This window comes from Mirounga leonina, unplaced genomic scaffold (genome assembly GCF_011800145.1).
Source record: "Mirounga leonina isolate KUSES-001 unplaced genomic scaffold, KU_Mleo_1.0 Mir_125, whole genome shotgun sequence".
Lineage (NCBI taxonomy): Eukaryota > Metazoa > Chordata > Mammalia > Carnivora > Phocidae > Mirounga > Mirounga leonina.
The window spans coordinates 70,502,564-70,525,931 of NW_023270305.1; the positions used below are offsets into that span (position 1 = coordinate 70,502,564).

At 38.2% G+C, this 23,368-nt stretch overlaps 1 protein-coding gene and 2 long non-coding RNA genes across 9 annotated transcripts in view; 2 read left to right on the forward strand and 1 right to left on the reverse strand.

The window, feature by feature from the left end:
* MRPL30 (mitochondrial ribosomal protein L30) overlaps positions 1-9,195 on the forward strand; it is a 33,414-nt gene extending 24,219 nt beyond the window's left edge. For 4 of the 7 annotated variants that reach the window (XM_035001752.1, XM_035001757.1, XM_035001758.1 and 1 more), the window contains 5 exons: positions 4,428-4,505; positions 6,172-6,252; positions 8,341-8,487; positions 8,717-8,790; positions 8,864-9,195. In XM_035001752.1, coding sequence (XP_034857643.1) covers positions 4,428-4,505; positions 6,172-6,252; positions 8,341-8,487; positions 8,717-8,790; positions 8,864-8,996 — 513 coding nt within the window. In that variant the 3' untranslated portion in view covers positions 8,997-9,195. Of the gene's footprint in view, positions 1-11; positions 107-3,881; positions 4,009-4,427; positions 4,506-6,171; positions 6,253-8,340; positions 8,488-8,716; positions 8,791-8,863 lie in introns of those variants that run through there. The other 3 variants (XM_035001755.1, XM_035001754.1, XM_035001756.1) reach the window with 3 other exon arrangements.
* A 1,947-nt stretch (positions 9,196-11,142) lies between these two features.
* LOC118008236 lies at positions 11,143-20,421 on the forward strand. Its single transcript, XR_004678616.1, has 3 exons — positions 11,143-11,266; positions 19,072-19,128; positions 19,675-20,421. It is a non-coding gene; the product is annotated as an uncharacterized LOC118008236 (long non-coding RNA).
* A 1,442-nt stretch (positions 20,422-21,863) lies between these two features.
* Positions 21,864-23,344, reverse strand: LOC118008238. The gene is made up of 3 exons (XR_004678617.1): positions 23,261-23,344; positions 22,647-22,698; positions 21,864-21,880 (listed from the first exon to the last, which is right to left on the reverse strand). It is a non-coding gene; the product is annotated as an uncharacterized LOC118008238 (long non-coding RNA).
* Positions 23,345-23,368: the final 24 nt, after the last annotated feature.

The window sequence follows — 23,368 nt, forward strand, 5'->3', positions numbered from 1 at the left end:
GGACACGGCCGGAACTGAAGTGCGCGGGGTCACAGTTGTTGCAGGCCGTGACGGCTGGGGTTGAGTGCAGCGGTTGGGGATCTGGCCGCTTTTCTTCTTTCGTTCGGTAAGTTCAGTGTGAACAACATTTAGCAGTAGCTGGTGAGAAGGGAGTGAATGGCGGAGAGTAGTGCATTTTTGCCAGGAGGACGTACCTGGGAACGCTGTGGAGATCACTGTTGGTTTTCCTATTGGATTCTGAGTTTGCGGGTCGCAGTAACCTGCCTGGGCCTGCGCCCGTGTACTGTCCCATGGGCTCGCGGAAAGCCAGTGGTCGACTGGATCCCGTTTCCCAGTTCCGAGCCCCTTGGAGTCCAAGGGCCGAGCCGCCTAGGCAGGATGGCTTAGTGAGGAAGGGAATTCAGGTTTGTTTTAGCAGTTTCTGTGCTTCTGTTCTGTTACTAATTTCGGTTTCCCGCTGGGGATCAGTGTAACTTGAATTTTTTTGTTAGTAAAGATAAAAGCTTACCTAATTGCATTTTAGAAGGCAAAACCTTCCCGGGTTGGCAGTTAAAATATTTACCATTTTACCAAGAGCTGTAATTTCGCCAACCGTGTTCCTGATTGCCACCTATCCACAGCTGCCTGTGCTGCGTCTTTTTGCCAAGGGGCGCGGATGAGGATGGGGACTGCCTATTACTTGATAGGCATTAGGAATTAAAAGAAGAGACATTTATTGCCTTCAGAGATCTCGGTTTATTGAAAGGGAAATTCTGTGTTGTGCATTCTCGGTGGTGTTTCCCCTCCTTTTGTCATTAAATAGATGTCTAAAACTATTCAGACATTAACTGGGAGCTACTTACTTCAAAGTCCAAGAGTTGTGTGCCTTATTATTAACAATAATCTTTACTTTTTATTAAAACTTATAACTTTTGACTGTCACACTTTCTGAAGTCTGTAAACTTAATTCAACAAAAACTGATTGAGTGCCTAGTACATGACAGGTGCTGCTTTAGGTATATGCTTGGGATACATCTGTGAAGAGACAGGGCAGGCCAAAAACAAAACAAAATTTAAAAATCATTGTCCTTGCGGAATTAACATGTTACTGGGTGAAGACAGACAACAAAAACCTAATAAACTGTGTTAGAAGATAAATGCTATGGAAAGAAAATCAAGTGAAGTAAGAAGTCTGACAATTTGGGGATGGGTCAAAATGTTGAATAATGGAATCAGGATAGGCCCTACTGAGAAAAGATTTGAGCCAAGAATTGAAGGAAGTGAGAGAATTAACTGTGAATATCAGGAGCATTCCAGGAGAAAGAACAGTCCGTCCAAAGGAGCATGGCTGCCTGGCAACTTGTAGGACCTGTAAGGGGGCCAGTGTGTGTATTGATTAAGAGTAGAGATGAAGTCCTAGAGGTGGGGGTTAAGGACTGGCTGTTGCTCCGATGCATTAAAGCTTTTTGGGTATTTAATAAATCAGCTTTTTATTTTAGAATAATTTTAGGTTTATAGAAAAGTTGTGAAGATAGTACAGAGTTCCTATATACCCCACACCTGATTTCCCCTTTTATTAACATCTTACATTAGTATGGTACATACGTTATGACTGATGGATCAATACTGATACATCATTAACCAAAGTTCATACTTCATTTGGATTTCTTAGTGTTTACTAGATGTCCTTTTACTGTTCCAGAATCCCATTTGGTCGTCATGGCTCCTTAGGTTCCTCTTGACTATGGCAGTATCTCACTTTCCTTGTTTTTGGTGACATTGACAGTTTTAAGGCACTCAGGTATTTGAAGAGGTACTGGTCAGGTATTTTCCACAATGTCCTTCAAATGGAGTTTGATGTTTTTCTCTCAGCCTGGTGCTAGGGGTTTTGGGGAGGAGGACCACAGACATGAAGTGCCATTCTCATTCCATCATATCAAGCGTGCATGCTATCAACTTGACTTTTATCATAGTTGATATTTACCATGATCACCTGGCTGACATAGTGTTTGTGAGGTTTCTCTAGTACAATGTTATTTTCCCCCTTTCTATACTGTACTCTGAGAGCCAAGTTGTTAAGCATAGCCCATACTTATGAGTGGTTTTGCTCCACCTTTTTGAGAGGGAAGTCTCTGCATAAGTTATTTGGAATTCTTCTATAAGGGAGATTTGTTTCTTCTCTCCCATTAATTTACTTCTTCATTTATTTATATGAATATGGAATCATGGTTATTTTATGGTTTGGATTATAAGCCAGTACTTTGTTACTTACTTTGTAGCTCATATTGGTCCAGCTTTTGCCATTGGGAGCTCTTCACTTGGTTCCTGTGTCCCTTTGACATACTCTCATCATTTTGATTTTTTGAGTAGTTCCTTTCTAGTGCTACAAGATGCTCCAGGCTCATCTTTATATATTCCCTGAGGTAGCCCTCCAATCAGCCATTTCTCCATGGAACCCTGGTTTCTTTTATTAGAGAATGCTAAGATCAGGGTGCTGGGTGTGCTCATTGCTACGGGGATTCCATTGCTTTTTAGTCTTCTTAGCTAACGGAGCTAACCCACGTATTCATTGATGTCTGTGATTATTTCTATATCCATCACTATCTATATTTAGCTAAACATGAGCTCAAACTCTAATCCTGTGCCATTGGATCACATGGATTTATTCTGGCTTTCTCCTCTTGTTTATATGTTACTTCTCACTCCAACAGTGAGAAACCTGGCTCATTGGAAGGTTTTGAGAAGAGGAGTTGGTTGACATGATCTGATTTAGGATTTTAATTAGATGATTGCTGCCATGAAGAAGAGATCTTAGGGAAGTTAGAATGGAAGCCAGACGGCCAGTGAGGAGGCTTTTGTTGAAATTTAACTGATAAGAAAAAGAGTAACATAGTGTGAAGCCAAATGAGTTGGGTTGGTATATTATGTTTAACTTGGGAGGAAGAAGTATGGTAAAGGAAATATTTTATCATTACCTATTTGATTGAAGGGCCTGAGGATTAAATAAGCATCTCTTCTAAGGAAATTAAGCATTTCTTCTAAGGAAGCCTTGATACAAAATGTATATAAACAACCAGCCAAGCAATGGCTGATGATTTGAACTAGAAATTGTTATGCTATATGGCAATGTTTGAAGTCTGAAGTCTGGATGAGAGTTATGAAATTTTGAGGTACTTCTGAATTCTGAGCTGAGCAGACCATAGATCTAACCCATTAACTGATTCAGACATTCAGAAACAAACACTGTTCATCAGAGACTGTGCTGGATGCTGAGAGTAGAAAATGAGCAAGGCAAAATTCTGGATTTCATGGCACTAAGGATTTAGTAGTTAACTCTTCTAAAACCTATTCATAATTAATTTTGAGAGACTGGTTCAGTTGCTGAAAATTTTTCTGAAGTCTGGCTCTTTTAATGGGACATCTTGCATTGATTCCCACAACTTCATTGCTTTTTCCACATCACAGGAAAGACTTGCAGAGCTTGAGTGAGCCAGAATCTGGTGGATTCACTGAAATACACCATTGTATTCTATTTTGATGTGTTATTACAGTTTTGTAATAATTTAATAACTTTATCATAGTAAAAGCTACCATTTATTGAGGGCTTCTTATGTGCTAAATACTGTTTCAGGTGTTTTTAGAATAACTCATTTGCAAGGTAGGTATTATATTCTTCTGGGGAAAAAATGGAAGCACACAAATTAAATAACTTTTCCAAAATATACATGTAGTTCATAAACCTAATCTTTCTGTTTTTAGTATACATCAGTACAGTAGGTTGTAATTATTTGTGTCTAAATAAACATGACTTTTTCTACATCACAGAAGCAATGCATGTTCGTTAAGAATAGTTTAACAGTACAAATATGCAAAACAGAAAGTTATGGTTTACTTCTTAACAGAAAGATGTTATGATTTAGTGAAAATACGCTGGACCAGGAACTAAAATTGGGTTCCAGACCACATACTCCTTGGATAGCTGGATGCCCTTGAGTAAATGATTGATTTTTCATTTTCCACATACATAAGGTAAGAAGGTTGTTAATTCTAGTTCTAGGAGTCGGGATTTCTTCAGTCTCTTCTAGCTCTTTCATTTTATGTGATTCTATAACAAAGCATTCTTTGTGCTTATTGTTGAAGAGAATTTTTTAAACAATAATAACCTCCTTTGCCCATTTTTGTTGAGTCAACCTAGGTTCTAACTCATTTGGCAAAAATAGGATGTGGTTAATGTATAATTACTATGTATGGTTTTGCTGAACTCCAAATAACACATTTATTATAACTTAATTCTTACCCTTATTGTATTAAAATAATAAGATTTCACTGTTAAACTTTAACCAACTTTATAATTAACTTGTTCTTTAGTTTTTTAATAATACAGAAGTGGGCACCTGGCCATTTCCAAGACACATTTGACTCACGGATCTATTTTCTGCTTGTCATAGCCTCAGAAGAGAACAGTCACCACACTCATGGCAGGGATTTTGCGCTCAATAGTTCAGAGGCCCCCAGGCAGACTCCAAGTAAGTGTTTCAAGTATTATCTCTCTTTTTTTTTTTATTCTTTAAGAACTGTTTCTTTCTCTTTTTTAATGAATAAAACAACTGGGCAGGTTTAACTGCACAGTTCCTTTTTTTATATATGTTTTTTAATGTTGAGGATCAGTCTTATTTATGGTTTATCTGCTGTTTCATCACTAAAGATTTGAAATCACAAAAGATTTTTCCTGGAGAACATGCTGGTAAAAAATGGCTAGTATTGGTTTCCCCTTAATCTTTTTAAAGTTTAAGGGTTTATTCTCTTTCAGTTATGAAAAGAGTATATCTTCAATCATAGAAAAATAGAAAACTGTGGAAGAGCAGAAAGAAGAAAAGCACTCTCCCAGAAACCATTCATGCTTGTATTTTCATGTATTTCCTTCTAGTCTTTCTTACAGAAATTATAGCAGCTCAGCCTAATCTATTCATGAGAGCCCGAGTCTAGATACAGGCGTGCTGCTGGCTGTAGATAATAATATTAGGTGCTTTACATAGATTACCTTAACCTTAGATTAATCCTGTGGGGTCAGTATTATTTCCTTTTAAAATAGCTGAGGAAATTGACTCTGAGAGGATAAGTGTCTCATTTCTCACAGATGATAAGCACAGAACCAGGATTAGAAGCCCATATTTTTCCTTTCCCTCGCTCATTCGCTCCTGCTTATTCTCTAATTATGTGTGGACCTCAGCAGGACAGAAGGGGCATGAAGGGAATGAATATTGCCTATCCAGAGAGGAGTTTCCAGATACGAGGGATTGGCAGTGAATCCTTTCTCTTTAGCCGACTGAGAGCAGCAGGACTAGAAGATTGCCGAAGGGGAACAAGAGATAGGAACTAGTAGTGATGGCCTTGTAGGGACCAGAAAGACAACCGTAAACTCATTTCTTTTTACAGTGTATTGTTGAAGGTTGTTATTGCACATCGTGTGGAGCAGGGGTTGGCAAACTACAGTCTGCAGGTCAAATTCAGCCCACCTATTTTCTTAAATCAGGCTTTATTGGAATGTAGCCACGCCCACATGTTTACATATTGTTCGGGGCTCCTTTTGCCCCCCAGTGGCAGAGTTGAGACTTGGCAATGGAAACCATACAGCCCCAGAGCTGGAAATAGCTTCATGTTTAGTCCTTTACAGAAAAATATTGCCAACCTCTGGTCAAGAAGTCTCTATTTCACTCATATGTGGAATTTAAGTTAACAAAACAGATGAACATAGGGGAAAAAAGAAAAAAGAGGAGCAAACCAAAAAACAGACTCTTAACTCTAGAGAACAAACAGGGTTATGAGAAGGGAGGTGGGTAGGGGATGGGCTAAATGGGTCATGGGGATTAAGGAGGGCACTTGCAATGAGCACCAGCTGTTTTATGTAAGTGAGGAATCACTAAATTCTACACCTGAAATATTACACTGTATGTTAACAAACTGGAATTTAAATAAAAACTTGAAAAAAAAAACAGAGAAGTCTATATTTATATGAGCTTTTTGCTTTCTAATGTTAGTGGTAAGATGAATATATTCATTCAGCTAAGGGGCTGAGATAAATGTTTGATAATTATAGGTTAGGTAAAAACACTTTTGTCACCTAAAAATTGGTGGGTATGGATTTCTGCACTAGACAGAGTTCTTAAAAAAAATGTTTATATCATGTTTTAGACTGTGGCAAAAGGTGTGGAGTCTCTTATTTGCACGGATTGGATTCGTCACAAATTTACCAAGTCAAGAATTCCAGATAAAGTAAGAAGAAGGGTTGGGGGTGGGGGGCAGTTAGTGTTACTATTTTTTTAAGCATGTGCTGTTTTAAAAGATACCTACTTTTGTAATATTGAAAACTTTTATATTAAATTATTTGTGGATGTTGGTGGTAGGGCAGAGTTTAAATAAAGCATGGTAGAATTTATCTAAATGATTCTTTTTTTTTAAATGTACCACTGTTCTTTGTAGTAGTTGGTTTTTATCATCTTAGAATCTGTTTATTCCTGCTTATGGTTTTTTGCCTTAATAGTTTGTGTTTTCATATCACCATTGTCCTCAGAAAACAATGAGTCTTCTTCCTGCTCAGACACTGTCTATGTGGGTCTGTGTTCACTTTCTGTCTTGACTATTGCAACTTGGAATCTTTGCGAGAGAACTGCTAGATTTATGTGTACATATCATTCTTTCGGAAAACACTAGCTACATTGCTTTTCGTGTTTTTTTCCTACGTTAGCCACATAGAACCACTTGGTTTTCCCAAATATTTCAGGCTCTTTACACAGTTTCTTTATATCTTCTCTCCTTTTCTTTGGCATGCCTGCCCCATACTCTGTCTTCCACCATTCTTCTCACCCTGCGTCTCTTCAAAACCCCTAGAAAATACAGACAAGCAAAAACAACTGAAAAGCACCCTTAATCCCACCTACCTGGAGACAGCTACTGTCAATACCTTCCACATCCTTTTCTGTTGTATGTTTTTAAAGATGTGAATCATCTCATGTATAATGTTTCTCTAATTGCTTTCTTCATTTAGCAATATAATGGGAGCCTCTCAGTAGATAAGTTTCTACAATATTATTTTCATGATTGAATTATATGCTTTTTGATTAAAGTGCCATCTTCTGTGTGTGTGATTCCCCAGAGATAGGACTCTTGATCTAATATCTTTGAAACCTTTATACATACATAAGTGTGTGTGTGTATAACATGATTTCTTAGAATCAGTATTTATGTAATGTATCATATATACAAACCTGTGTATTTTGGTACACATGAAACAAATACAGGAGCCTACTACAGGGGCGCCTTGGTGGCTCAATCAGTTAAGCGTCTGCCTTTGGCTCCGGTCATGATCCCAGAGTCCTGGGTTTGAGCCCCAAGTCAGGCAGGGGGTCTGCATCTCCCTTTCCTTCTGCCCCTTCCCCCTGCTCATACTCTCTCTCTATCTCTCCTTTTTCTCTCAAATAAATAAATAAAATCTTTAAAGAAAAAGATCCTATTACACATGGTTGTGTGGATTTTTTTTTCTTTTGCTCAAGAATGTATTATGGCTTTCTTCAGCATTAGTAGCTGCTAAGATAGTAAGCTGTTACTTGTTTTAATGGCAGCACTGTATCCCATTGGATACATCATAGTTTAGTTATATTGTATTTTGTTTGGTTTTGTTATTTTTAGTTTGTTAGTTTTATTTAGAATGTATGCATCCTAATTCATTTAGTTATTCTATGAGGAACATGGATGTGCCCTTTAAATTTTTCAGTATTACAAGTAGTATTACCATGTACATCCTTATTCAGTACATTTTATGTACTTAGGGAAGGTTTTCGTGGGATAGCTTACTGGAACATCTTGATTCTTAGAGAATCAGTTCACATAGCAGCTTTGTGGAGCCGTTTCTAATCCTTCATAGGCAGTCATTTGTACTCTTCTAGTACTTTGTACGTACTTTTTTTATGATCCTCAAGTGTTATTGTCATTGTAAGCTTAGCTTTGTGCCCCTGATTGAACGCGGTGAAGGGATGCAGCTGTGCCCAGCTTATACAGTGCTCATACAGTCTCCTGACATTTGAACTCTTCAGTGTCCTCTGGTGGCTCCTGCTTCACTCTTAAAACAGTTTTTGCCTGTGTGATACTTTTTTCAGATTATGGAATTATTAGACTTTTTCTATCTAAGTAATCAGATGGGTATAAATGTTCAATTTGAGGATAGGATTATAGAAAGATTTGGGATGAGATCGTTATGTGGTTGTTTGGGTTTTTTTTTTTTTTTCTTAAGGAAAAAAAGGAGATACTTAGAAGCATAGATACATAGAAGTTGAAAATTTACCATTTATAATTCTCCTTTCTTAGGTATTTCAGCCTTCACCTGCAGATCATGAAAAATACGGTGGGGATCCACAGCACCCTCATAAACTGCATATTGTTACCAGAATAAAAAGTACAAAAAGACGTCCATATTGGGAAAAAGATATAATAAAGATGCTTGGATTAGAAAAAGTATGCAACTATTTAAGTCATCTTACGTGTTGTTTAAATTTGCTTTAAATTTTATAATTCTTAAACTTTAAGGTGTATTTTTACAGTTTCTTTTGTTTAAATGTATTATTTAGTGTAATTTATTTGAAACTTTGATTTAGACAAAATAAGCCTTCATTTTCACATTTTGCTGAAACATGGGACCATCTGCTCTGAAACTGATCCATTACATGGTTTCCTTTCTTTCTAGGCACATACTCCTCAAGTTCACAAGAATATCCCTTCAGTGAACGCAAAACTGAAAGTGGTTAAACATTTGATAAGGTTTGTTGTTTGTCAGCGATTTTTTAAAATGTGTTACCTAATATAATTCTAAAAGCATTTTCTTATGTCACAGGATCAAGCCCCTGAAGTTGCCCCAAGGACTTCCAGCAGAGGAGGACATGTCTAACACGTGCCTCAAGAGCACTGGGGAATTAGTGGTGCGGTGGCATCTAAACCCCATAGACCAGGAAGCAGTTAAGTCCTAAGGCCAGAACAGTTTCATATTAAAAAATGTAAATCATTTTTATTTAAAGGTAGTGAGAAAGTGTTCTCATTAAAATATATTTTAAATACTAGTCCTTGTCACTGGCTAAACATGGTGTGATTCTTCCTTATATAGGCTTGGAGGTTTCAGTGCTGTTATTTGGTTTAAGACTCTCTCTTTTCCCTCTGATCGTTTCATTGCAGAATGGGCAAGAATGGTGTTATTTGAACATCTGGGTTTAGATGTCACCTTAGCAATCACCATTGATTTTTCTTTTTTTTTTCACCATTGATTTTTTTTAAAAATACTGTTTTCTCTTTTAATTGAATTCAACAGATTCTGTGAGTGTCCCTTTGAGTGAGCAGTGTGTTATATGTGGAGAAATGCACAGCTGACCAGAACACGGTCCCTGCCCATCAGGAGCTTAGTCTGTTTTGCTAGGGAACAGAGACTCAGCCACAGTCATTAAACATTAGGTGTAGCTAGATTGGCTGCTTTGTGCTTTAGTGTCTATAAATATTTATGTAGACTTGACTGCATTTTATTCTTAAACTTAATACCAAAAATAGTATCTGTTTTCTAATTATAAATTTAATTTGACCTAAATTTTATTGATGTTCTTTGAATTCCTCAGAAACTGCCAACAGTTGAGATTGTTATTTTTTTTTTTTTTTTAAGATTTTATTTATTCATTTGAGACACAGATAGATATATAGAGAGAGCATGAGCAGTGGGAGAAGCAGAGGGTGAGGGAGAAGCAGACACCCCGCTGAGCCAGGAGCCCGACGTGGGGCTCGATCCCAGGACCCTGGGATCATGACCTGAGCCGAAGGCAGACGCTTAACCATCTGAGCCACCCAGGCACCCCGAGATTGTTATTTAAAAGACGAAAAAGAAGGGAGAAATCTTTTTAGGGAGAATTTTGTTTTTTTCCCTTTTTTTCTATTTCAGATACCTGGAGGGATTGGGAGAAGTAAGAATTTTAGGAGAGGTTCAGTACTGGGAAATTTTGTGGCAGCTAATTGAAGATGATGGTGAAGAATCTCTGAATTCTAATTACCTGTTATTTTCCTTTGTCTCTTGTGAGATTTAGGTTGGGCAACAGTAACATTGGCATACTACTCATAATTTGTGGTCCCAATATCCATCCTGTCGTGGGTCTTGATGTTTTGGGGCATCAAGTAGAAGTGCCACCTAAAATGAAGCCAGATATCATTAATTTTGTTTTTAAGATTTATTTATTTATTTTAATCACAATGAGATACCACCTCACACCAGTCAGAATGGCTACAATTAACAAGTCAGGAAACAACAAATGTTGGCAAGGATGTGGAGAAGGGGGAACCCTCCTACATTGTTGGTGGGAATACAAGCTGGTACAGCCATTGTAGAAAACAGTATGGAGGTTCCTCAAGAAGTTGAAAGTAGAGCTACCCTATGACCCAGCAATTGCACTACTAGGGATTTACCCCAAAGATACAAATGTAGTGATCCGAAGGGCCACCTGCACCCCAATGTTTATAGCAGCAATGTCCACAATCGCCAGACTATGGAAAGAGCCCAGATGTCCATCGAAAGATGAATGGATAACAAGGATGGTATATACATACAATGGAATATGGATTGACTAGCCATCAAAAAGGATGAAATCTTACCATTTACATTGATGTGGATGGAACTGGAGGGTATTATGCTGAGTGAAATAAGTCAATCAGAGAAAGACAATTACATGGTTTCACTCATATATGGAATATGAGAGTGCAGAGGATCATAGAGGTAGGGAGGGAAAACTGAATGGGAAGAAATCAAGGAGACAAACCATGAAAGACTCTTAACTCTAGGAAACAAACAGGGTTGCTGGAGAGGGGAGGGGGGTAGGGGGATGGGGTAACTGGGTGATGGGCATTAAGGAGGGCATGTGATGCAATGAGCACTGGGTGTTATATGCAGCTGATGAATAACTGAACTCTACATCTGAAAGTAATGATGTACTATATGTTGGCTAATGGAATTTAAATTTTAAAAAAAGATTTATTTATTTCTTAGAAAGAACAAGGAGGAAGGGCAGAGGGAGAGAAAGAATCCTCAAGCACTCCTCGCTGAGTGCAGAGCACAATGTGAGGCTTGATCCCAGGACCCTGAGACCATGACCTGAGCTGAAACCAAGAGCTGACGCTCAACCAACTGAGTCACCCAGGCACCCCTTATACTACCTTAAGACCATACCAGTTCTCTCAAAGTCTTCTCAATCTAAAATTGTGCCTCTTCTAGGTATATCTTTTCTCCTTATAATACTAATACATTCTAACTGGCACAGTTTCACCAAGAATAATTTGGAATTGCACTGGCCATGGAGGGGCGGGGCGGGGGGGGCTTTTGACATGAACAAGATTGTGTATTTGGGAGGTAACTTACAACAAAGAGTGAAGAAATCCCATGAGGAGATTATTTGTCTGTTTTTCTGAACACACAGGATAAATTATTTGCTCAGGGAGGGCTTCCCTGATAGCAGTAAGTACAAACTCCCCTCTCCAGGAACAAAGGAGCTGGCTGGTGCCATTTCCCTCTCCCACCCCTAAGCATAAACCATCTTCAGTAAACAGCACAGCACCAAAACTGGCTGCTTAAATTGCTTACACCAAAACCTGATGCCCTGTACTCTGCTGGTACTCTGCTGCTTTTCTCAGGCAAGTGTATCTGAGAACCAGCACAGTGGCCCCCTCCCCCTGAAGACCAGCACAAACCCCCACATACACCAAGTCTACTGACCATAGAGTACTGCGGAGCTTCACCTCTAGTGGAAATAGCTTCAGGTCTCTTTTAACAAGCAGACCAGAGCACACCTAATTAAAACTTGCCACAGTGTGGCCAAGGTCCAAACACTCCCCACTACAGACAAGGAGAAACCCTGCAGAGGACTGACCTGAGGGATAGAGGAGCCATAACACAGCAGCAGAGGGTACACAGCATACACCAGAGACATTTCCTAAAGCACCAGGTCCGGGGCATTATATGACCTCTTCATAAAGCCATTACTCTCAGGAGTAGGAAACATACCAGGCTTCCTAACACTCAGAAGACAGAGACCTAGACAAAATGCCAAGATGGAGGCATTTATCCCAAAAGAAAGAACAAGAAAAGGTCACAGTCAGGGTTGTAATGGAAACAGATACAAGTAATATGCCTGATCCAGAATTTAAAACAACAATCATAAGGATACTAGCTGGACTTGAGAAAAGCATAAAAGACATGAGCAGGTCCCTCGCCACAGAGATAAAAGAGCTTAAAACCAATCAGGCCAAAATAAAAAATGCAATAACTGAGATTCAAAACCAACTGGATGCAATGAACACAAGGATGGAAGAAGCAGAGGAACGAATAAGTGATACAGAAGATAGAATTATGGAAAATAAGCTGATCAAAAGAGAGAAAGAAATCAGAAAGTAGAATTAGGGAACTCAATGATTCCATGAAACATAATAACATTCCTATCATAGGAGTCCCAGAAGAAGAAAATAGGGAAAAGGGGGCAGAATGTTTGAGGGAATTATAGCTGAAAACTTCCCTAATCTGGGAGAGAAAACAGACTTCCAAATCCAGGAAGCACAGAGAACTCCCATGAAAATCAACAAAAGTAGGCCAGCACCAAGACATAATTTAAATTTGCAAAATATAAAGAAAAAATCCTAAAAGCTGCAAGACAAAATAAGTCCCTAACTTACAAGGGAAGATAAATAAGGGTAGCAGCAAAGCTCTCCACAGAAACTTGGCAGGCCAGAGAAGAGTGGCATGATATATTCAACGTGCTGAATGGGAAAAATCTACAGCCAAGAATGCACTATCCAGCAAGGCTACCATTCAGAATCGGAGAGATAAAGAGTTTCCCAAACTAGGGGCACCTAGTTGGCTCAGTCAGTTAAGCATCTGCCTTTGGCTCAGGTCATGATCCCAGAGTCCTGGGATCGAGCCCCATGTCTGGTTCCCTGCTCAGTGGGGAGTCTCCTTCTCCCTCTCCCTCTGCCCCTCCCCCTGCTCCTTCTCTTTCTCTCTCTCTCTCACTCTCTAGCTCTCAAATAAATAAAATCTTAAAAAAAAAAAAAGTTTCCCAAACTAAAACTAAAGGAGTTTGTGTCCACTAAACCAGCCCTACAGGAAATATTAAAGGGGACTCTTTGAGTGAGAAAAACACTAAAGAGAAAATCCACAGAAGAAAATGACAAAACAAGCAATAAAATGGCACTAACTTCATATCTATCAATAATTACCCTGAAAGTAAGTAGACTAAGTGCTCCAATCAAAAAACACAGGATGTCAGAATGGATTAAAAAACAAGAGCCATCTATATGCTGCCTACAAGAGACTCATTTTAGATCTAAAGACACCTGCAAATTGAAAGTGAAGGGAGGGAGAAATATTTTTCATGGCAATGGATATCAAAAGAAAGCCAGAGTAGCAATACTTATATCAGACGAACTAGATTTTAAACCAAAGACTGTAACAAGAGATGAAGAATGGCACTATATCATAATAAAAGGGTCATTCCAACAAGAAGATCTAACAATTGTAAATATTTATGCCCCCAACTTGGGAGCACCCAAATATATAAAATAATAACAAACATAAAGGAATTCAATGACAGTACAATAATAGTAATGGACTTTAACACCCCACTTACATCAATGAACGGATCATCTAAGCAGAAAATCAACAAGGAAACAATGGCTTTGAATGACACCCTGGACCAGATGGACTTAACAGATTTATTCAGAACATTTCATCCTAAAGCAGCAGGATACACATTCTTTTTAAGTGCACATAGGACCTTCTTCAGAATAGATCACATATTAAGTCACAGGTCAGGTCTCAACAAGTACAAAAAGATTAAGATCACACCATGAATATTTTCTGACCACAACACTATGAAACTTGAAGTCAACCACAAGAAAAAATTTGGAAAGACCACAAAGACATGGAGGCTAAAGAACATCCTACTAAAGAATGAATGGATCAATCAGGAAATTAAAGGAGAATTAAAGAAGAAATAAAAAAAATACATGGAAACAAATGAAAACACAACAGTCCAAAACCTTTGGGATGCAGCAGAAATGGTCATAAGAGAGAAGTATATAGCAATACAGGCCTACCTCAAAAAGCAAGAAAAACCTCAAATACATAATCTAACCTTACACCAAGAGGAGCTAGAAAGAGAACAACAAATGAAGCCTAAAGCCAGCAGAAGAAAGAAAAGCAGAGCTGCAGGCATCACAATTCCAGACTACAAGTTATCAAGACAGTATGGTATTGGCACAAAAACAGACACATAGATCAATGAAACAGAATAGAAAACCCGGAAATGAACACAACTATATGGCCAACTAATCTTCGACAAAGCAGGAAGGGATATCCAATGGAAAAAAGACTATTTCTTCAACAAATGGTGTTGGGAAAACTGGACAACAACATGCAAAAGAATGAAACTGGACCATTTTTTTTTACAACAAAAATAAGTTCAAAATGGATGAAAGACCTAAATGTGAGACAGGAAAAATCCTAGAGAACACAGGCAGGAACCTCTTTCTCATCAGCCATAGCAACTTCTTACTAGATGGGTCTCCTGAGGCAAGGGAAGCAAAAGCAAAAATGAAGAGATTTTATCAGGATAAAAACTTCTGCACAGCAAAGGAAACAATCTAAAAGGTAGCTGTCAAAATGGGAGAAAGATATTTGCAAAGATATTTGCAAATGACATATCTGATAAAGGGTTAGTATCCAAAATGTATAAAGAATTTATCAAACTCAACACCCCCCAAAAAATAATCCAGTTTAAAAATGGGTAGAAGACATGAATAGACATTTTTCCAAAGAAGACATCCAAATGACTAATAGACACATGAAGAGATGTTCAACATCACTCATCATCAGGGAAATACAAATCAAAACTACGATGAGATATCACCTCACACCAGTCAGAATGGATAAAATTAACAACACAGGAAACAACAGATGTTGGCAAAGATGCAGAGAAAGGGGAACCCTTGTGCACTGTTGGTGGGAATGCAAACTGGTGCAGCTACTCTGGAAAACAGTATGGAGGTTCCTCAAAAAGTTAGAAATACCCTACAACCCAGCAATTGCGCTACTACATATTTACCCAGAGGATACAAAAATACTGATTCAAAGGGATACATGCACCCCAATGTTTATAGCAGCATTATCAACAAATAGCCAAATTATGGGAAGAGCCCAAATGCCCATCGGCTGATGAATGGAAAAGAAGAGGTGAGATATATATATACAATGGAATGTTACTCAGCCATAAAAAAGAAGGAAATCTTCCCATTTGCAATGACGAGGATGGAGCTAGAGAGTATTATACTAACTGAAATAAGTCAATCGGAGAAAGACAAATACCACATATGATCTCACTCAAATGTGGAATTTAAGATACAAAACAGATGAACATAGGAGGGGGAAAAAAGAGAGAGAGGGGCAAACCAGAAAACAGACTCTTAACTATAGAGAACAAACTGAGTGGAGGGGAGGTTGGCAGGGGAATGGGTTAAATGGGTGATGGGTATTAAGGAAGACACTTGTGATGAGCACTGGATGTGGTATGTAAGTGATAAATCACTAAATTCTACACCTGTAACTAATACTACACTGTATGTTAACTAACTGGAATTTAAATAAAAACTTGAAACTAAAACAAAAACCAAAACCTGCCACAATGTTATATAATGTTATACTAACTGTTAACATTGTTTATATATTATAAACAATTTAAACCGGATACAATAATTACAGAGAAACACAAATATGTATACAACATAATGGATATGACTTTCTACTTATTAAGGTGGTAAATTTAGTACAATGTATAATTTTCTATTTAATATACTGATAAATCCTATTTTAATGCTGTAGACATAAGCTTTAAGTTTATTAAATATAGACCCCCATGCCTAAATACATATAAAGGTATATTAATAAATTACTGTAATCTGTGCATGAATAATGTGAAATAAAAGTAAAAATAGCATTTGAGTAGACCAACGTAATTTTGCCCAGAGACTCATTATTTCCTTATCACTTATCACATATCTTGTCCTCTCTAAAAACTATGCTTGATTTTGCCTTTCTCAAAATCATACCCAAATTTGAAAGAGTAAAGTTAAGATAAACTTTATTCTTAAACTATCTGTGGATTTTCTAAAGTGACCATCAGATAACAAAGATTTGCTCTTCACCACATAAAATGATTGCTGTTCACCACATAGGAATGATCGTCTAAAAATTCTCCAAACGTTAATTCAAAATAATTACCAAACTTAATTTTTTTTTAAGATTTTATTTATTTATTTGAGAGAGAGAGAATGAAAGACAGAGAGCATGAGAGGGAGGAGGGTCAGAGGGAGAAGCAGACTCCCTGCCGAGCAGGGAGCCCGATGCGGGACTTGATCCCGGGACTCCAGGATCATGACCTGAGCCGAAGGCAGTCGCTTAACCAACTGAGCCACCCAGGCGCCCCCAAACTTAATTTTTTTTAAGTAGGCTCCACACCCATCATGAAGGTGTTCAGGATTTGAACTCATGACCCTGAGATCAAGGCCTGAGCTGAGATCAAAAGTTGGATGCTTAACCGACTGAGCCACCCAGATGCCCCCAAACTTAATATTAACAGAAACCTGACAAATTAAAAAGAGAGTTGATCTGCCTAGGTTAATTATATATAAGTAAAGTCTATTAAATATATTTTAATGAATATGCATTTTTCAAGTTAAAAGAAATATAGCTATGATTTTAGACAGAAAAACTATAATTCATTTTAATTTATTTTATTGATATAAATTGATATATATTTATTTTTATATATAAGGTATTTATATATCTTCCAAACAATTGTTTCCATTTATCTAGGTTCATAAATCCTCCCCTCGCCACACCCCCTTTCATTTTATTATAAATCTGAAAAGGCACTAGGGAACTGATTCAATTAAGTGGAAACCATCAGAGGCCCATTGCTATATTTAATCTTAATTAGATTCAGTAGCCAAGACATATATATCCACCTTGTTAAGAACAAGAGCAGCAACAAAAATGTAAATACTAGTTTATTCAGTTCTAGGGTCTCTACTAAACTTAATGGTTTCCCACGCTGTGCTATGTAGACTTTTCCATTGACAACAAACTCTCAGCATTTTTCAGCAAGTCACCTAATGTATGAAGTGTTGTTGCTGTCTCTTTATACATCACTGTCCAATATTACAACACCCTAAACCCTACTACCTTTCTCCACGGGTCTGTGGTGTCATGCATCAATCTAAGAAATTCAGACAAAAGGATCAATGATTTGCCAAGGACAATTCAACACTTCTAACAGAGTAAACCCTAAATACATTCCTGTTGGGATGTTAAATTAAGTATTTTTCATTGTATTTATTAAATTCTCCTCATTTAGTCTGTTTATTGTCATGCTCATTCCACTCTTTTCCCTGGGTTTAAATAAATCCTGTGTTTGTCTTACTCATCTTCAGGTTTGCATTATTATGTTTGGTCAAATTTGTCCCCCATGACTCTTTGTCATTTAGACACGCATCTCATTTATTGCTTTCTTGTCCTCTGGTTCAGAGATACTAGAGTTCTTAGAGAGGGTCTAGGAGCCACTGGCAGGGAGTGGTACTTTTATTAAGGCATTTTCTGTATTTGGTAATCCTAATTTGGTAAAATCTGAGCGCAGGGCTTCAACTTAGTACAATTGCAAGAAACTGCCTTCCCATAGGATGGACTATAGAATAGAACTTGGAAAGGCCCCTCAACCAAAAGCTCCCTTCCATCACTCTGTAGGGGATCTGACATTCTTCTATTAGAAATGCAGTCATTTAAGGAAGAAGCAAAATTGTCTTTATTTTCAGATGGCATAATTTTATACATAGAAAATCCTAAAGACTCCACCAAAATACTGTTAGATCTAATTAACAAATTCAGTAAAGTTACAGGACACAAAGTTAACATACAAAAAAGTCAGTTGCATTTCTATTAACAAATTATCTGAAAAAGAAATGAAACAATCCCACTTACAATAGTGTCAAAACCAATACAATACTTAGGAATAAATTTAACCAAAGAGGTAAAAGATTTCTATAGTGAAAAACCACAAGACATTGATGAAAGAAATGAAAGATGACACAAATGGAAAGATACATTTCATGTTCATGGACTGGAAAAATTAATGTTAAAATGCCCCTACTGGGGTGCCTGGGTGGCTCAGTCGGTTAAACATCTGTCTTCGGCTCAAGTCATGATCCCAGCATCCTGGGATCAAGCCCTGTGTCATGCTCCCTGCTCAGAGAGGAGTCTGCTTCTCCCTCTCCCTCTACCTCTCTTCCCTGCTTGTGCGCGCTCTCTCTCTCTCTCAAATAAAACCTTAAAATATATATATAATGAATATTATTCAGCCATTAAAAAAGAAGGAAATCCTGCCATTTGCAACAATATGAATGGACCTTGACGGCATTATGTTAAGTGAAAGATGTCAGAGAAAGACAAATATTGTATGATCTCACTTACATGTGGAATCTTTTCATCTTTAAAAAAAACAACAACAACAGGGGCGCCTGGGTGGCTCAGTCATTAAGCGTCTGCCTTCGGCTCAGGTCATGATCCCAGGGTCCTGGGATCGAGCCCCACATCAGGCTCCCTGCTCGGTGGGAGGATCAATGATTTGCCAAGGACAATTCAACACAACTCCCTCTCCCACTCCCCCTGCTTGTGTTCCCTCTCTCGCTGTGTCTCTCTCTGTCAAATAAATAAATAAAATCTTTAAAAAGAAAAAAAAACATAGAGGAAAACATCAGCTTTGTGGTTACCAAGGGTTGGGGGTGGGGAGGTGGGGAATTGGATGAAGGTGGCCCAAGGTACAAACTTCCAGTTATAAGATAAGTACTAGGGATGTAATGTAATGTACAACATGATGACTATCGTTAACATTGCTGTAAGATATATTTGAAAGTCAGAGAGTAGATCCTAAGAGTTCTCATCACAAATTAAAGAAAAATCTTTTTTTTCTTTTTCTGTAGCTATATGACATGATGGATATAAACTGAATTTACTGTGGTCATCACTTCACAGTATATGTAAGTTAAATCATTACACCTTGAACTTACACAGTGCTGTATGTCAGTTATATCTCAATAAAACTGGGGGGAAAGCTGAACTAAAATAGATCTACAAAAAGAAAGAAAGAAATGCAGTCATTTATTTTCCTTGAGTCTTCAGGAATATCAGTGAAGGGGTGACTATTCAGAAAAGTTACCTCTGACTGCTAACTATCTGACCTCCTCAAGTTATCATTTCAGTCTGATGGGGGAAGGAAGTGGGAAAGTGAGATCCTCAGGGAGTAGCAGGCTAGATGCAGAACAGAGGGAGGTGGTGCTCAAGGGAGAAAGCCAGAATTGGGTAGAAGAAGCCCTGAAAGAGAGGGGACTTGGAATGGCACATTTTGCCTACTTAAATCTCATAGCAAAGTTTGAGTTGGGATAATTTTCATGCTATAAGATAAAAACAGCCCATAATCTCCTCTAATGTTTTACAGCCCAAATCCCAACAGCCAGCAAAACCAGCCTTCCCTGCTTTGCTGTCATACCTGCATCAGCCCAAATCGATTTCCTATGTCTCCCCAGCTATTCCTGAGAACTCTCCGAACTCTCCCAGCATGACTCTCCCGTGAAATGAGGGCCACAATGTGTGAAGGGTCCACAGAAAACCATTTCCCAACCTCTTGGATATTGGCTTTGTAGGATAACATCCTTTAAAGATCCATTGCTGCAATCATTTTGGAGGCAATAACTCCTGAGGACAGGAGGAGAGAGGGTGCTGTCTCTAAAATGGAGCATGCCTTCCCAAGGGAGAGAGCATGGTCAACTGGGGTAAGGAAAATAAGTACCAGAAATTCTATTTGTTTTTTCATCTCATCCTTCAAATTTATATTTTTGTATATATTTCATAATGTCATAAAGTGCATGTGAAAAATGGGGAAATATATTGTGGTATCCTCTAAAAATTCTTCACTAACAGTGATGTACAATCAAGAAAGTGTTGGTAGATGTCTTTATGGAGCGGCTTTAAAGAGACCATCTATGTGAGTTGTTCCTAAAAGGCATCACCCTGGAAAGGGCTCTTCTTGTCTGCCAGGTTGGAAACTATTCCCCTGGGCCATTGTGGTGTCCAAATGAGTTAAACCTGGCTCATTAAATCTCTAAATTTGAATGAAAACAACCTTGCCCAGGTTAATCGCATGGTTCTTAGTCTGTGTGTTTGCTTTTTGCAACACCTGACTCCAAACAACTTTTGGAGGTTTCCTAATATCACATCTACCTTTACAGGAGACCTGCTTTCATGGGTGATATTTAAAAATTTCTTCCCAGACGCACCTGGGTGGCTCAGTTGGTTGGGCGACTGCCTTCGGCTCAGGTCATGATCCCAGAGTCCCTGGATCGAGTCCTGCATCTGGCTCCCTGCTCAGTGGGGAGTCTGCTTCTCCCTCTGACCCTCTCTCCTCCTAATCTCTCTCTCACTCTCTCTCTCTCAAATAAATAAATAAATAAAAATCTTTAAAAAAAAATTTCTTCCCAGACAATTCAAAAGAAGAATGTTTTAAATTATGCTGAGAATTTCCAAGGTAACAGAATGAAGTGGGGGACAAGGTTTTTGGGGGTATATAAACCCTTTTTTTAAGTTTTAATTTTTATTCCAGTTGGTTAACATAGTGTTATATTAGTTTCAGGTGTACCATATAGTAATTCGATTATTCCATACATCACCTGGTTAAGCTGTTGTATTTTACATTTCAAAATTAGCCACAACATTGTACATGTGTGAAACTGAGTAGGGTTTTTTGTTTGTTTGTTTTAACACTTAAAGTATGGGAGGTATATGAGGGAGGGAAAGCTTCAGAGAGAGATAATTTCCAATCAATATTTGATTGATACCTTGCCTTGTGACAGACATTTTAATCAGCTATATACCTTATGAGGTCAACTAGAAATTACGAGGGGAAAGGTAGGAAGTGGAGAATCCAAGATGCAGATAGAATGTTACTACTGCACACACAGGGCATCATAGAGATTAAGGTCATGTTCTCTAAACCCTAGCCCTGTTACCGGCTATGGGACCTTGGCAAGTAATTTAACCTCTCTGGGCTTTAGTTTTCTCATCCATACGATGAAGATGATAAGTAGCACCTTCATCATAGGAATTGAATGAGGAAATAAATATAAAGCAACTGATCTAGTGCCTAGAACACAGTAGCTATCATTGCTTTTATTAGTAGTACAGTAGTAGTATGTTTCCTTCAGAAAAGAACATGGTCACTTACCCTTTTTATATCATTTCGCCTCTGCCCCCCAACATACTAAGGCTTAGGCTATCGATTACACCAGCCTGCTGGAGAGAACCTTAAGCCCTTATTTTGGCCAAAGTTTTGAAAGAAGGAAGTGAATTTTAAGGTTACTTGAAGTTCTAGCTTGGGAAGTAGGACTCTTCATTCTTCAGATAATTAGAACCTGCTAGCACTGCTCTTGTCCCCAGAGTAGGGGTCACTTCCTAAGTGTTTATGCAATTGAATTCTATCTATAACCCTGCTGTGTCCATAAGAATTTGAGCTCATGGGACAGAATTGGTTTGAAATTTTTGAAAAGTGGACTCATATTTATGTACCAATTTTGGGGTGTCCAGTACCTAAAATGTTTATGCCCCTGTTCAGACATGGTAGTTACTATGCTTACCTGAGATCATCAGCCCCTCTGGGAGGTTATCACTGAAGCTTAGTCCTGAACTTAGGTAGATCAACAAAATACCCATGCAGTTTCTTCCTTTTCAAAACACCATCTGAGAATGAGGGTTGGATGAGGGCAAAGAAATGAGAATGTTGGCCAGGGCAGAGTTGTTATTCTCAATGGCTGAACTTGCCTTTTGGAAATTCTGACAAAGTGGTCATGTGAATACTTCTGTACCCAGCTCCTCATCCCCACCTTGCACCAGAAGGGAATGGGCTAAATCTGACGTTAACGCCAGGCTTAGAAAAGGGAAAAAGCAACATACAGAGCAAAGAGCTTCTAAGAGAAATGGCACATATTGTACCTACAGCGACTATGGATCAGTTTTCTTCATTATCATGAGTTTTAATAATTGAATATTCTTTGACATTAAGGAAATCTTCCATCATTCTCCCTTCAATAAACAGCTTTCTATACAAAAGGATCTTATTAGCAAAGGTATTCAGACAGATCTACTCATTGAATATTGATCAACATTGGCAAATTAATCTTATTCTCTAATTAATGTACTCCCTACTCTGATTTAATCCATGTCCTGCTGCCCACCCTCCCCCCAGTGCTGTGCTACTTCCCACTGAGAGCTCACTCTTAGGTATGCTTTCATCTTTTTTGGTCTTCTTTGATCAGAAGGCTTCTCTCCTCTCAGACCATCCACCATACTCTGAAGATCTGTGGCTCTCACAACCTTCCCCTCTGGCTCCATTGTCACTGTGGGTATGGGACCTGGCCTCGGGGCCTTACAGAGGGTTTCAATAGTAAGGACAATGAAGAGGTCCTGAGATCTTCTCCACAACACAGACACCCTCCCCAAGACTCACCTGAGAAGCACCAAGGCCCAGAAACATCAGTAGAATCCACAGCCTCAAGATGCTGAGAATATGAGACAAAATGAGAATAGAACCTATCTTTTAGCACCACTCTATAAATATATATATAAATTTAAAAATATATTTTATATATGTTTATTTTATGTATAAGTAAAGTATGTATTTTTATATATTAAATATAAACATCTATATGATACATATATATATATAAAACAACTCATGCACTGCAAATAGAGCATATCTTTGCAAGCATGGTATTGAACAGCTATAAGGAAAGCAGTGTTTCTTCACCTTATAAACAACACAATACATTCAAACTGTATTGAGTTTAAATTGTGTCTTCCCTTAAGGTACTCTGACCAACATTCTAGAATCCACAGCAACCTTAAGTTCAGTTAATTATACTCTTACAAAAAAACAAAGTAAAAATGTGTGTACATAAAATATAACTTTAATTTTTATGTTTTTAGGACTTCTAATAAAGTATAAGGTCACATATTGGAACAAATTTCTTATCTGATTGTTTTGAGCATGGGCACAAAGCTCAAAGGACAGCTGAGCAGAAAACTCTTTTTCTTTAAAGAAAACAAAAAATCTGCACCAACCTCCTCTCTTTGCTAAAGGTCTGCCATGGGTTTGGCATCCCTTTCCTCCATTTGCCAGCTCTTGTCACTACTTCTTGCCCCTTTCCTGCACTGGATTCTAAAATTAAA